This window comes from Fringilla coelebs (genome assembly GCF_963513975.1).
Source record: "Fringilla coelebs genome assembly, chromosome: 21".
NCBI classification, from domain to species: Eukaryota; Metazoa; Chordata; class Aves; order Passeriformes; family Fringillidae; genus Fringilla; species Fringilla coelebs.
This window is the reverse complement of record NC_140047.1, coordinates 7,153,324-7,168,440: the sequence shown is the minus strand read 5'-3', so window position 1 is coordinate 7,168,440 and position 15,117 is coordinate 7,153,324. Positions and strand designations below refer to the sequence as shown.

Sequence of the window (15,117 nt, the reverse complement as noted above, 5' to 3'; positions counted from 1 at the left end):
CACCGTCGTGCTCACGCCGCCATGTTTGTGCAGGGCGCGGCCCTCCCTGCCCACACCGGGGAGGGACAGGTGTGCGCGAAGGGCAGCGGAGGGGCGAGAGACAGGACCTTCCTCATCATCTCCGGGAGAAGGCAGCGGAGAGAGGGACCGCAGCACGGCTCCGCCACCGGCCGCGGCGCTCCTTCCGCTCAAAGCATCACTCTGCCTTTCCCAAAGATGGCAAGGCCGGATTTGCCCTACTCCAAGATGGCGGCGCGGCGGCCCCGCCCCGGGGCGGTGGAGCGCCGGCGGCCGGGGTGTCCTTGCGGCGGGCCCGGGGCCCGGCGTGCGGGGCCATGCTCGCCTTGGTGGCCAGGGCTGCGGTAAGAGCGACACCGGGAGGGGCGGCTCCGCCAGGACTGGCCGGAGACGGGGCGCGAAGGGGGCGGTCGAGGGTCGCTACATCGGGCAGCGGACAGGGCGGGCGGGCGGCGAGCCCGGGGCCGTGCGGGGCCTTTAGCCGGGGCAGTGCAGACGGTGGCTCCCGGCGGTGCCGCTGTCGGGTCCGGCCCCGCGCCCCAGCCCGGAGCACAAGCCCGGGTCCCCGGTCAGGGCCGTGCGTTCGGATGCGCTCGGTGCCACCTCCCCCGGGAGCGGGGCAGGGACCCTGCCGAAGTCAGTCCCCCAGGCCCGCTGGGTTCTTCCCGTGCCTGGCGGCAGCATGCACGGTGAAGCTGTCGGGGACGGAGGTGACAGTCCCAGAATTGTCAGGGTTGGAAGGGATGGATCTCTGGAGATTACCCTGTCCAACCCCCCCGCCAACGCAGGGTCACCTGGGGCAGGTGACACAGGAACGTGTCCAGGTGTGTTTGGAATATCTCCAGAGAGTGAGACTGCACACCGTCCCTGGGCAGGCACTAGGGCACAGTGCTCTGCCATCCTCAATGTAAAAAAGTTATTCCTCGTGTTGAGGGCAGATTCTTGTATTTTAGTTTACGGTCATTGCTTCCTCTCCTGTCACTGTGTACCACTGAAGAGAGTCTGGCACCACCCTCTTGACGCCCACCTTGATGATATTTATATGGATTGTTAAGAGTCCCTGTCAGCCTCCTCTTCTTCAGATTAAACAGGATGAACTCACACAGTCTCTCACTCTCCTCATAAGAGAGATGCTCAAGTCCCTTAATTATCTTTATCTCCTCCTCTGGACCCTCTCCACCAGTGCCTTGTCTTGTATTGAGATGTCCAGTTGGGGCTGGACAGCAGGAAGGTGGCTGCTGGACTGCTCCAGGGAGGAGCCAGGGAAGCCCAGGCAGATGGCATCAGTGGTGCCCATCCTGCTGCACACAGGGCAGAGCTGTCAGACCCCTGCCAGGCCTGGGAGCTGCTCTTTGCAGTCCCTTTCTGGTCCTGACAGAAGGAGACAGAGCAGCAGAACAGCAGCCTCAGTGTGGATCCACTCACAGTTACTGAGGGACCAGGCAGGGCACCCAGTTGTCTCTGGGCTTAAAGGGCACTCCAGATTATGATTTAAAAATAAAAGACAAACCTCAGACATCCTGATACTTATTCTGTGGCTGTGCTAAGAATCAGCTAGGAAATTCCTTCTGCCCCCCAGCAGGTGGATTTCCTTTCCCACCAGCTTTGCAGGCTCTGGAAGAGGTTCTTTGCTGTGTTGGACAGTGGCTCAGCAGCGATGCCAGCCCACAGGCTGGCCCAGTCTGCACACCCTGCTCCACTGGTGTTTGTTTTCCTGCTGCTTGTGGAGAGGATTGGGCTGTTTCCTCTGCTGTCAGCTGCCCCCTCAGCTCTGATCACTGTTCCTTCTCCCACCAAATCCTTGAGTTTAACCCCAAACCAAACAAGCAGGGGACAGAAAAGAGGGAAGATAACAAATGCATTCCACATTTTAACATACAGTGGCTTCCATGGGTTTGTTTTGGGATTTTCATTGTTACTCCATGGAAAATCTGCAGCTGTTTGTTTGGGATCATCATCAAGCTATGTAGACTGTACTTTCTGCCCCTCAGTACATTAGACATGCGATGGAGGGACTGATATTCCTTGTGACTGCATGGCAATCTCATTGCCTTGCTGTGGAGATACTTTTTTGGTTGTTTTTTGGGTTTTTTTTAAGAGTTGACAACCCAGAACTCCCCAAAGTCTCAGCTTGCAATAATGACCACTCATGCATGGGGAGTGAGGGCAGTTAGGGTACTGCCCATGGTACCACCTCCAGGACATAAACTGGGGTCTCTCCTGCCTTATGTCCAGCTACCTCTCCCAACAGCCACAGTAGTTTCATGGCCCAGGCAAAGGCTGAAGGAACAACATCCCCACTTCTGCCCTAGCTGGAGCCCAGAGCTTGCTCAGAGAGAGGCTCTGGCCAGGTATTGATCAGCTGCCCGGAGGGGCACCTTCAGGGCAGTTGTCGCAATCCAGTGATCTGATCATTCCTGTCCCCTGCTGGGGCTGTGCCAGCCCTGGAGCCCTCTGGTCGCAGCAGTCATGTGGCAGTTGGCTAATGAGGTGACGCCCTGCACGGGCAGCACATTGTCAGGTGGAAGAGGAGACCCACACAAGCTGAGGGAGAGCTTTATGATCTTTTCTGTCCTACCGGCCTTGGATAGGAAGCAGAAGCAAGCAGAGAAGGTACAGTATGCCCAAGCTGCTGTGACCAACACCTTTCTATTCCTCCTGGTGCCACTCTTCTTTTGTGCTTCGGTAATTCTTCCTCCTGTTTTTCTCATTCCTTCTCCGAATCTCAATCTCACAGCTCTTTCCAGGTCCTACAAAGACCCAGCTGCTCAAAACCAGGGCAATTTCTGGGGGGCTTTGTTACCTTGTAGATTAGCTCTTTCTTCTCCTGCCAAACTGCTCGGAGGAGGTGTGGGGACAGCTATTTTCTCACTGTTTTGGAAGTCAAAGGGAGCGTTCTTAGTGGCTTTGCATTCTCAGTACACTGACAATGCAAAGTCCAGAGTCCTGCAGGAGTGTCTGATTCAGTAGATCCACAGGAGAGAGAGGTGCAGAGGGAACTGGAAACCTTGAGAGTACTATTGAAACATCTTCAAGCTGAAGAATGTACAACCCCGCTCATCCAAAAGAATGTTGTTACTCTTTTTGGGGAAAACTGGTGAGTTGATTTCCTGGTGAGCACTTGGGTTTGCTCTGTTATATTTTTCCAGCCAGGGAAGTGGTTGGTGCTTTTTTTCCCTACGTGACCCAACTGGATCGCAGGAGCCTTTTGGCATCACCCACAGTTTTCTGAATAGATAGAGAAGAGGCATTTTAATCCTACCCCAAACTTAGCTAAATTTACCTCCTCAAAGCCAAAAGGATAGTTTGGTTTGGCACAAGGGCTCTGCTTTTTAGCCTTATGCTTTTGTAAGAAATAACGAAAGTTTCTGATAATTCAAAAGATTATTGTTTTTTCCACAACTTTCTTCCCACTTACCATGGGATGGAAGGGTTTGACTCTGTTCATCACACGGAGACTCTCAGCTGGAAGGTGTCCACAGAGTGGGGAGATATGTCATTATCCCAGCAGCATTTTCTCTGAGGAGTTGAGAATAGGTATCTTGGAGATGGAGTTTCTCTTTCATAGCTTTCCTGGATGTCCTGCACCCTTCTCCAGCACACAGCCGTGCTCTGCTCCCAGGCTGGGACACACATGTGCCCACAGAGAGGCTGGGATGGAAACTCCTAGATGCAGGTTCTTTGCTATTTTGGGGGAATTTCTGTCTCGACATTTGCTCTGTGCTTTGCAGGCCAGGCCCTGTGGCCTGATGAAGCAGACATCTGTAAACAAGATCATGGGCAGACTGCAGCTCCACCAGGAAGCGCTGCCCCACCTGCCTGTGCCACCACTGCAGCAGACACTGGACCGGTACCTGCTGGCCCTGCAGCCCATCATCAGCCCGGAGGAGCTGAGGCACACAGAGCAGCTGGTGGCCGAGTTCCGCAAGCCGGGGGGCGTCGGCGAGAGGCTGCAGAAAGGCCTGGAGAGAAGAGCCAGAAAAACAGAGAACTGGGTAGGTCAGGGCTCTGGCCCCAGCTCTGGTCTGGGAGGGTAGAGGGCTGATGTGCATTTCTTCCCTGTCCTGCCTGCATCCACTGGTACCTGCGTTTTAATGGCGTCACCTTTCTGACCAGTGTGCTGCTGATCTCCCCAAGCTGTGCAAACTCCTCGCCAGGACTTGGGTGAGCAGAGAGATTATGGCAGAACAGGGAGTCGCTGGCCCTGCCTCTGGCTGCTGAAGATTTGAACCTGTCAGCATCACACAGCTGCCTCAAGAACTTGAATGAAACCCTCTGCTCAAGCCCTGTACCAAAAGCCACCCATGCCTTGCTCAAATCCTCCTTTCCCCTTCCACCCGCGTAGTACAAACCCCTTTGTTTGCAAAATGTGGGACAGAACTGGGGGCAGGATGCTGAGACCCATCAGCCAGAATTGTGTTGGACAGCAGCAGCAGCTCCCTGCATGTTTTCTTTTTCCATCCCAGCTCTCAGACTGGTGGCTGAAGACAGCTTACCTGGAATATCGCTTGCCAGTTGTGGTCCACTCCAGCCCAGGTGTGGTTTTACCTAAGCAGGATTTTCTGGATCGACAAGGTCAGCTCAGGTAAAATCCTTTTCTACCTTCCCTCAGGTTATAGGTGGGATGAGCTTTTTGTGCTCAACAGGGATGAGGGTATTAAGGCAGATTGAGAAGAGTAATGTGGTGCCCAGGTCTGAGCTGTCTTTGCTGTAAGGGCAAGGCTACCAGACTGTAAGGAAACTCCTGGTTGCACCAGACTAAATATTTCATCAGGGGAGAAAACCAAAGAGTCTAGTGGTTCAGGTATTAAGCAGGGACTAAGAAACTACATTTAGGTCTTTGCTCAAGTACAGATCTTCACTGCAAAATGGTCCCATCACTGGCTGAAGACATTGTGAGGATGTAGTGGAGGCACTGTGATTGTGTGTGCAGTTAAAGGAGACATAGAAAAGTAGCCCAGGCATGTAAAGGAGATCACCCAGAAATGCCTCTGGAGTTTGCTAATTTATAGGGATGGGGGAGCCTGACAGGGACTATCCCCTACTGTGATTCATGGTTTGGGAAATCACAGTGATCAGCCTTACCACTCCAAGCTTTTCCTTGCAATCAGACCCTGCCGTGCCCTCTCTTCCTCGTGGGCTCCCTTTAATTTTTAACCACCACTAGCAGTGTGTTGAATCCGTTTGCAAAACTTAGGCACTGACCTTTACACAGGTATCTTTGCCACAGTTACCAGTCAGCATTGCCCTAGCAGATCAAAAGTACAAGTTAGGGGATCAATAAGGCTGGGAACAAATCCTCCCTCCCACCCCTCGATAGACCTGAGCAGAGGATTAGCCTCACAGCAGTGCAAGAGTACACAAATGTCTTGAAAGCTCCCTGTCATATTATTCACTCTTAAGTTTTCTAAATAATCTGGAGAGCTGCAAGTGCCCAACCAGTGCAATTCAGCAGCTGCGTAAGACAGTGGACTCCTGTATGTTTGGGTAGTTTGTGGCTGCACAAAGAAGTTTGACAGTGCAGCTTGAAACTAAAGCAAAAGGTAAATTTGGAAAGTTGTGGTTTTTTACTCCTTAACCTGGCAAAATTGCTGGCTGACTAGAAGTCATCCAACCTCTCACATCTCCTTGAGCCCAACCTCTGCTTCCAGGCTGTTAATTCTCTGGAAAGGAACACAGACACTCTTACTAGTGTTTTCCTCATGTTTTACAGTAAGGCAGAGGAATTTTAATTGAAAACTACTTTGCAGAATGTCTCATTTCACAGAACCCTTAGGTTCTTGGAGTTGTGTCCTTTGATCTTTCCTAGGGATGGCAGGCTGAGCCAATCTAAAGGATACTGCCTGCAAATGCCAAATGTTGGCACCACGTCGCTCAGCCAACAACACAACCTTCTGTCCCAGTGACCTCCTGCCTCCTTTCTTCAGGGACAGGTGGGAGCTCCCATGTCAGAGAGGGCCAATCTAGCTAAGAGAAGGTCACTTCTTAGCTAAGCAGCTTGATGTGGCATGTCACAGCCCTGTTGGGAGCTGGCATTGGCCAATTGTTTACATTGATCCTGGTAAACACAACACCTCAGTGTCCTCATGCAGCACATCTGCTTTGTTTCCAAGCCCTCAATGCCAGAGGAAGGTTCTGCAGAGTTATGTTAGCAGCAGGATATTCACTGGGGTAAGAACTCAGTCACCAGTGGTGTCTTAGATGCAGGGAGAAACAGCTGCATCTTGGCTTGACAATCCAAGTTGGCCCCTACCCAGGGAAGGGCAGAAATCCTTGGTGCTGTTCTAATGCTGAGAATCAGAACTCAGATGTGATAAAATCGTAACACATCAGTAGCAAACACTGCTGTGAGAGAGTCATTAATGCATGACAATCCTTCTTTCTTGAAAGCTGTCCAGAGTTCCTTGGCTGTGTAGTAAGACACATAAAAAAAGAAACTGCCACACAGTAGGACTATGCAGCAATCTCAAATCACAGCCCAGAGTGGCTGTGTCAGTGAACCAGAGATGGGCACAACAGGGGCTTGGCAGAAAGGCTGAGCTTTCTGAGGAGCACAGAACAGCTCTGCTAATCCTCCTCAGCTCATCCCTCAGCCCCAGACACATCTGTGCTGGATCTCAGCTTGTTACATTTGGTATTTTTCCAGGTTTGCTGCCAAGCTGATCGAGGGTATCCTGGATTTCAAGACCATGATTGACAAGTGAGTTACTGACCCTCCTGAGAGCTCACACCTTCTTTAACATCAGAGAGGCTGAGCCTTGTCCAGAAATCTCCCATATAAAAAGGCAAGAGATGACAGCACAGATTTGGAAAGAGATACTGTAATCCGCAGTCCCCTCCAAAAAGCAAACTTACTCTTCTGTCTTCACCTTCTTTGTTTACCTTAATGCTTTCACTGGCATGGGAACATGCTTGGAGGGAGTGAGCACGACTGACAGTCTTACAGAGCTTTGCACTTCTGTTTGCTCACAGGACAAACTATAGCTCAGGCAGCAGGAATTTGAGTCTCTAACATTGGGTTCCTGGTGTTTCTCACCTCCCAGCTAGATGGGATGAGCTCTAGAGAAATTTGTTCCTCCCTGACCCCTTTTTTTGTCACCAGCAAATCTCTGCTGGACACACCTTATTAAAGTCCAAAAATATGTTTACCAACACCAACAGTCAGACAAAGTTCAGGGTAGTTGGAATATGACTGCAGAAGCGAGTGATTGAGCCCCTGCCTAGTTCATGAATCACTTCAGCACATCAGACACTCGTCACTCACAACGACAGCCATGGAGTAGGTCCAGAGACCTGATTCTCTGGTGTCACAGAAAGGACAGTGTTTTTTCCCTTCCCAAATGAAAGGCCGGCAGACAGACATTTTCTGTAGCCTGTACTAAGAAAGCTGCTAGGAATGGGGAAGGAAAGCCCCTTTTTTATGCCACCAATATCTTTAGGTTTTGACAGAGGGAGGGAGGGAGGGAGGGAGGGAGCGCAGCTGCAGGGCAGAGCCTGTGACCTGTTTGGTGAGTACAGGCCTGCTCACACTGATCTGTTCTCTCTCTCCTTCCTCCTTACCTTGCTGTGTGTCCAGTGAGACCCTTCCAGTGGAGTACATGGGTGGGAAGCCCCTCTGTATGAACCAGTACTACCAGATCCTCTCATCCTGCCGCATTCCCGGGCCCAAGCGGGACTCCATTGTCAACTATGCCAAAGGCAAAAAGCAGTCCAGACACATCGCAGTCGTTCACAACTTCCAGGTAAGACAACTGCTGGGCTTTCAAGGTTTGTTGAGGTGCAGGTGTCCCTTTTGCTAGATGTTATCCAGAGGAAAGGGAATAACGAAGTCTCTGCCCACAAGGATTTTCTCACCAGGGATTTGTTCCTGCTCCCTTTATCCCCTTTGGCCAGCAGCAGAATTGCCACGTGTAAGCAGCACACTAGAGGCAGAAAAATACTGTCTTCCTTCCTCTGTTTCTTGTCCCTGTAATTCCTGTCTCTCAAAGCCCAGACACCATGTCTGCAACTGGAAACTGAAAGTGAAAATTGGATAACAAACCCTCCCACTGCAGCTTAGTCTCAGAAACAGGAATTCCTCCTTGGTCCTTGTTACCATGGCTTCATAAAACCAGGACTGTATTTATGCCCTGCAAAGGAAGCTGGACTTGGGTCTCTCAATTCTGAGCATCCCTCAAAAGTCTTGCAAGCTGAGTTCTTCAGCCAGGCCTTACCCTCTCAAAGTAGCTGCTGCCAGTTTCTGGGGCTTCACAATTATCTTCTCTCACTCTCTGTCTCTGTCCTTGTCCACTTTTCTCACCTTCAGTTCTTTGAGCTGGATGTTTACAACAGTGATGGATCTCCCCTTACTGCTGACCAGCTCTTCATTCAGCTGGAGAAGATTTGGAACACCTCCCTCCAAACAAACAAAGAACCTATTGGGATCCTCACCACCAACCACCGAAACAGCTGGGCAAAAGCCTACAACAACCTTCTGAAAGGTCTGTAGAGCCCCTAACACACATGTGCTAACAAACACTGCAGATCCTTGAATAACAAACCTCCCCACTCTACTCTGCTCAGTTTTTTCTTTTGGAAGCTTGTTTTGGACAGATAACAGGAGCTTTCCACCTTAAAGAAGCAATTGTTGCAATCTGTTGTAATTTTTGCGTTGGGAGGTACAGATTCAAAGTATGAAGTTTAGTGAAATCCCAGAGTTTGTTGCCTTGCAAACGGGTAGGATGTAAGAAAATTGAAAAAAGGAGGGTGAATGCAGCATATTCACACCTGTAACAACCCAGCTGGCTACAATTTTAATACACCCCCACTGAGGTACGCTGGGAACCCAACACTGCATCCTTCAAACCCACCCTTTCAAATGTCTGTCCTTCCAATGACACAGCTCCCTCTTAACTCACAGTTCATCTCTCTCCCAGATAAGACCAACAAGGAGTCTGTGCGTGCGATTGAGAAGAGCATCTGCATCGTGTGCCTGGACGCCCCCATGCCCCGCGTGTCCGAGGACATCTACAAGAGCCGCGTGGCCGCGCAGATGCTGCACGGTGGAGGCAGCCACTTGAACAGCGGCAACCGATGGTTCGACAAAACCCTGCAGGTAAGAACTGGTGCTCTAAAAGTACTCAAGAGGTGGCTCTGAAGGTGTTTCCTGAGACTACAAAAGTCCAAAAAATCCCAGGAACCTTTTGCAGCAAAGGTCCTCATGTCAAGAGAGTGGAAAAACAAGGGAGGTGAGGAGTGGTGGTGAGATCCTGTGGTTCCCCCTGCAGTCACCAGCATTTGTTGCTGCCTCAGGGACTTGTTTCTTTTCTGCCTCTGCCCACGTTTATTCAGTGCAGCAGGTCTTTGTGTTCCTTATAAATCAATTTTCTGCCTGCGGTCAACAACGCCTCATCTGCTCAGAGGCAGCCCAAACGATGGGAGGTCTGTTCCTTGGATTTCCTCCAGGCTTGTCACTTTTCCTGGTTCTGCCAGAAGCTGCCCCATGGCATTTCGTTTAGTTTTTTGAAACATGCACTGCCATCCCACAGCATCCCTCTGATCTCTTCTCCCATTCAGTCATGTCAAGATCCTTCAACAGCAACTGCAGTTGGAGCTTTTTCCTTCATTAGTTGGTATATCCTGGCTTGCAGATTGTAGCAATGGTGCTTTAGAGGACTCTTCTCATACCAAACACTCTTCAGAGTGTTTTCAACTGTTTTGTTCCTGTTTGGAACTCTTCACCAAGGGGATAAAGTTTAGATGTTCCACCTGATTGAAAAGTAAGGGTAAGCCAGCATGTGGCAATGTTATTCCTGTACTGTAGATGCATCTCAGTAAACCAGAACCACTGAACCTCTCTGTGTGGCCAGAGCACTGAGCACATCAATATGTCAGGCACACCCTTCTCTAGGGAATTTTGCAGAATTGTAACAGTGCTCTCAGATCTTCTGCACCTGCTGAAAGGATTCCACTGCTGTGCTGCTAAAGGAGACCTCTCAGTGTGCAAGGACAGGCTCTGATACAGACAGGGAGACACTGAGGTCTCTCTGGGTATCTTCTGCCTTATACACTGCCTGTCTTCAACACTGCCCTCTCATGCTTCTCTCCCAGTTCATCATTGCTGAAGATGGTTCCTGTGGTCTCGTATATGAACACGCTCCCTCCGAAGGCCCTCCCATCGTTGCTCTTGTGGACCATGTCGTGGAGTTCACGTGAGTGCTGCCCCTGCTTTTCCTCAGCATTGGAGGTCCCTTATTGGCACTGTGAGGGGTCTGTCAGGCTCTGACCAGTGTCACAAGGAGTTAAGGAAGGTCTCCTGTACATTTCTGTCCAGGCTGTGGCATTCCTAGCTGAGCCTCATGCCAAAGGTCTGGTCAAACTGAACCATTTTTCTGTGCAGGAAGAAACCTGAGACGGGCAAATCGCCTACAGTTCATCTGCCGATGCCCAAAAAGCTGCGGTTTAACATCACCCCAGAAATCAAGAATGACATAGAGAAGGCAAAGCAAAACCTCAACATGTGAGTATGGAGAAGTGGGTGGATGATTGAGGGAGTAATTCTTGTCCCCCTTTGGAGCCTGTCAGTGTTTTAAATGAGGCTTTCCCCAGTGCAGCCAGGGAGTTTTCCCAGTGACTTCTGGGCTCAACAGCATCGAGCTGAGCTGAAAAGCACTGCCAGGAATAAGGTCAGAAGTGATAGAAAAGTATCATTACTGATTCATCCCATTTGCTGAGAAAGAGCAAGGCTTTACTGGATCCAGCCAAGAATACTGGAGTATAAACACACACATGACCGTCTAACCTGGTGAAGATTTTCAGCAGTGGCCAAAAATTCTTACCTCTGTGGTGCTGCCCAAAGAGATCTATGTGTGCTGGAGCTCTCTGTCCCTGCATAGGTCAGATCCAGATGGCCTGTTCCCTCTGAGCCTTGAGAAAGCAAATCCATTCCACTGTGTTATAAGAATGAGCAACAAACAAAGGAACAGTTCATCTTTCTTTCCTTGTAGAATGGTTGAAGATCTGGATATCAGAGTCATGGTCTTTCATCAATTTGGGAAAGGATTTCCCAAGTCAGAGAAGATAAGCCCTGATGCTTTTATCCAGCTGGCCTTGCAGCTGGCATACTACAGGTAAGACCACCTATAGGTCATTCCTCAACCTCCTCACTGACAGACTCAAACGTGAGCTTGATAAAGCTGGCACAGAGAAGGCTCTCCCAGGGCAGACTCACTTGTGTGGCTTTCTCCTCGCTGTCCCAGGATGTACGGCCGCGCCTGTGCCACGTACGAGAGCGCGTCACTGCGCATGTTCCACCTGGGCCGCACTGACACCATCCGCTCCGCCTCTGTGGCCTCCCTCAAGTTTGTGCAATCCATGGACAGCCCTGACAAATCGGTGAGGATCTCAAAGAAGTGGAGTAAGAGGAATCCAGAAAAGAGAAAAGCTGTTTATTTGGCTAACCCCATGTCATCTGGTCTCAGCTAAGGAGGGCTGCACCCCACACTGAGCTAAACCATAGCTTGCAGTATCTTTACACATCAGGGGTTTGATTTGACTTTTCTATCATATCATGTGGATGTTTCTGAGCCCACCAAAAAGTCCTTTGTAAGGCTGTTCAGCTACTCAAACTAAGTTCTGCTACTGATGGATGAACTCTATTCAGAATGAAGTAATGCTGCCAAACAAAATGATGCAAAAATTAAATCTAGTAAATATAAATGAGTTTCATACAGACACACAAAGCAGAAATGTCCTCCATCCTAGAGAACAGCCAATATGAGGTTCTCCATTCTGTAGAAAAACTTAATAATAGATTTGTGTGTTCTCAGGACCAGGAGAAAGCAGACCTGCTGAGGAGAGCCACACAGGCCCACAGGGAGTACACAGACATGGTGAGTGTCCTCTATACAGACAGGCTTGGGGGTTTACCCAGCAAATGCGAGTTCTAGGGAAAGACAAGACCTGAACATCTTTTGCTCCTGACACAGCAGTGTGGCCATCAGTTTTGCAAAAGTCTGATCTGACATTGCTCTAAAGCCGCAGACTAAATCCTCTCTAGCTGGTGTGTTAAGTGTCCCTTGTGACTGGCCTAAGGGAGAGAATCAAATATTACAATAGTTTCATTTCTTACCATCATTGTTGCTGATAAACACAAAGTTGCACAAGGAGCCCTTAAACCCGAGGGAGTCCATGGGCAGAAACTGTAAGGTTGTTTCCACTGGTGTGTTTAATTTCACAGTCCTTACAAACAAGATTATTGGTCTTATAAGCAACATCTAGTCTCCTTCTACCTTTAGAGACTTTTTAGAAGTGTTCTTTTCTTTAACCCAAAGAAATAGTTTTGCTCAGGCCTGGCTTTCATCTGTCCATCCTTGTTTTCCCCCAGGCCATACGGGGCAATGCCATAGACCGGCACCTCTTGGGGCTGAAGCTCCAGGCAATCGAGGACCTGGTGAGCATACCTGAGCTCTTCATGGACACAGCCTATGCTGTTGCAATGCACTTCAATCTCTCAACCAGCCAGGTACAACTCATCTGAGCCAAAAGCACTCTCTGTTCCTTTTCATGACTTCCTTCTCCATGTTTCTCTTCGGTACCTTTTGGTTAGAAACTCATCTGCATTGGGTCAGAAATTTCTAAGCTGGCTGTCAATCCTATAAAGCTACAGATCTGATCTTCCACCTGCCACAGTCCCTCACAGACACATAAAACACTAACATAACCAAAGCCAAGATCACCAAGAGTGTTTGGTGTCTAAATCCAAGTGATATCAATGAAGTCAGCAGCCAGAAGAGCTTTGTGTTAAGTGTTCTGCTCTGATTCTTACGGAATAATTCTACTTGTAACTTACTACAAGCTTACCCGGGGGAAGCACTCCTGTGCAAATGCAGAGGAAAACACATTGCTTTTAAAGGGCAGCATCCAGCACGTGTGGTGGGAAGTGAGGGTGAACAGAGGCCCTTCTAGAGCATGAGATGAGTTTCCTCTGTTGACAGAACTGTTTCCATTTGATGGTTTCATTTTTCTCTGACTGGTCAGAAGGTTTTAATCACATTGTCTCCACAGGTCCCAGCCAAGACAGATTGTGTGATGTGTTTTGGTCCCGTGGTTCCAGATGGCTACGGAGTGTGTTACAACCCCATGGAGGAACACATCAACTTTGCAATTTCAGCCTTCAATAGCTGTGCTGACACAAACGCAGCCCGCATGGCACATTATCTTGAGAAAGCGCTGCTAGACATGAGAATCTTGCTCCAGGCTGCTCCCAAATCCAAACTGTAAGAGGGAAACCCCCCAGTTAAATGGGCTATCCCTGATGCACTGAAGCTCCCAGTTCCTCAGAAAACAATTCAGAGAACAGCCTGCCCTGGAACCTAAGAAGATACCTACCATTTGTTTTCAGCAAGATTTTACAGAATAGTCACCCACAGACATCAGACTCTGTAGTGAGGGGAAACACTGCCTCAAACCAAAGTAGAACTGAGAGGGCCTCTCCCATCAACGCAAAGTGCACCTTCCTGTCCTCAAAGAGGACACAAATATGATTTTTATGAAAACTACTGTAAGGGAATACAGAACTACAGTCCTTGTCAGTATCTAAATCCATTTGGTGAAGAAGGTAGTTCTTGTCCATGAAAAGCAGGGAATGTTTATTGTATGATACAACTACTGTAAGACCAAGTCTTTTTTCTGGTTTCATCTTCTGAAGAGCATCTTCCAGTCTTGACTGAAGATTTTTCTACTGCTCCAGCAAAGCCTCATCATTCAACTTCAGTAAGGGGAGAAGGAAGTTAAGCCAGAGCAGATCCAGTCTCATAGGGAGTGCACTGCACTACTTATCCCAGGCACTCCAACCAGTGGAGGCTCTACAGGAATGTTCCCCTCCCCTTGTTCAGGACACTGGGATCTCCTTTGTCTTACACTGACCCTCTTAACAAGACATGACTTGATACAAACTAAGGTGATTTTTACTGTTTCAGGTTATTTTTGTTGTTGTTGTTCTTGCTCTGGGCTTTTTATTCAGCTTCCTGCTGTGGTCCTACCATTGATCATCCAGCTCAGCCTAAAGCTTTTTCCCCATAAAGCTTCTACAAAACTCTCCTCATGTAAGTTTTGCCAGCTTTGGCTTTAGGTACCTTCACATCTGCAGAGATGAGAAGGAATTTCCTAGGCATTTAGCTTGACACTTGCTCCATTGTACCTTTCTTTGGAGCTGAGGAAAAGAAAAAGATGCTAACTATTAACAAGCCACATGCCTGATGTCCTTCAGGACACACACATTAACCCAATGTGGTTTTACACCTTGCTTTCAGAAACAGCCCTTTTGTGCAATGTTATGCCTGAGCTGTAGACACATAAGGATGTTTCTGATCAGGAACTCCAACACATACTTCCATTCCTCGCCCACAGAGTTGAAATCTGTTAAAGGGCAAAGGAAAAACAGCTGCAGAAACCCTTCTTTCACTCTGCTGTAACAAGGCAGAAAATCTTGAAAAACAGGAAGAAAGCTGTGGGTTTTTTTCTGCACTGTGCCTGCACAGCACCTTTTCTGGGGAGTTATTTCTTACTGAAATACTACTCCAGTTTGTGCCAGCTTTATTCTGTGAATGATCTCATATGATACTGTTTTTATGTTCAGTTGACAAACTTGAGACAGGAAAGGATTATATATAAACATTAACATACAATGGTAGCATAGGAACTACTTCCAACCCATCTGTCATAACCCAAGCTCCTGACTACACTTTTATTTAGTAAAACCATATGGTAATAAAGAATTGTAGTGCTCTTTCTGCAGTAGGAATTCTGTATTTAAATTGCACACCCTTCAAGATGTGTCTGCTGGGATGTCACCATAAACAAGAAGCATTAGGAGTGTGATGGCCTGTTTTGTTAACAGGGAAATAATTGCAAGGGACATGATCAAAGTGCCTTGATGAACACGTATGAACAAATTTGCACTAAAGCTTTTTAAAGTAAAAGAAGAAAAAATAATTCTAATTTGCTTTTCAAAATATACATGCCAATGCTTTGGCATTTTTTTTTCCTGAAAGGATGTTATTTCAAAGCTTCTATACTATACCTAATAACATACCTTAAAAAAGGAAAATTTAATTGAAA

The 15,117-nt window shown here is 48.5% G+C and overlaps 1 protein-coding gene across 2 annotated transcripts; it reads left to right on the top strand.

Moving 5' to 3' along the window:
* The first annotated feature begins 133 nt into the window (after positions 1-133).
* CRAT (carnitine O-acetyltransferase) lies at positions 134-15,090 on the top strand. Of its 2 annotated transcripts, XM_084219642.1 has the most exons (15): positions 134-362; positions 2,529-2,631; positions 3,750-4,013; positions 4,485-4,603; positions 6,665-6,718; positions 7,595-7,760; positions 8,324-8,498; positions 8,934-9,112; positions 10,108-10,208; positions 10,397-10,516; positions 11,004-11,126; positions 11,256-11,391; positions 11,826-11,888; positions 12,383-12,520; positions 13,063-15,090. In XM_084219642.1, the coding sequence occupies exons 1-15, from the start codon at positions 217-219 to the stop codon at positions 13,276-13,278; spliced, it is 2,103 nt and encodes a 700-aa protein (XP_084075768.1). In that variant the 5' UTR covers positions 134-216; the 3' UTR covers positions 13,279-15,090. The 2 variants fall into 2 exon arrangements, with proteins under 2 accessions (XP_084075768.1, XP_084075767.1); XM_084219641.1 differs by lacking the exon at positions 2,529-2,631 and having other exon boundaries at positions 258-362.
* The last annotated feature ends 27 nt before the right edge of the window (positions 15,091-15,117 follow it).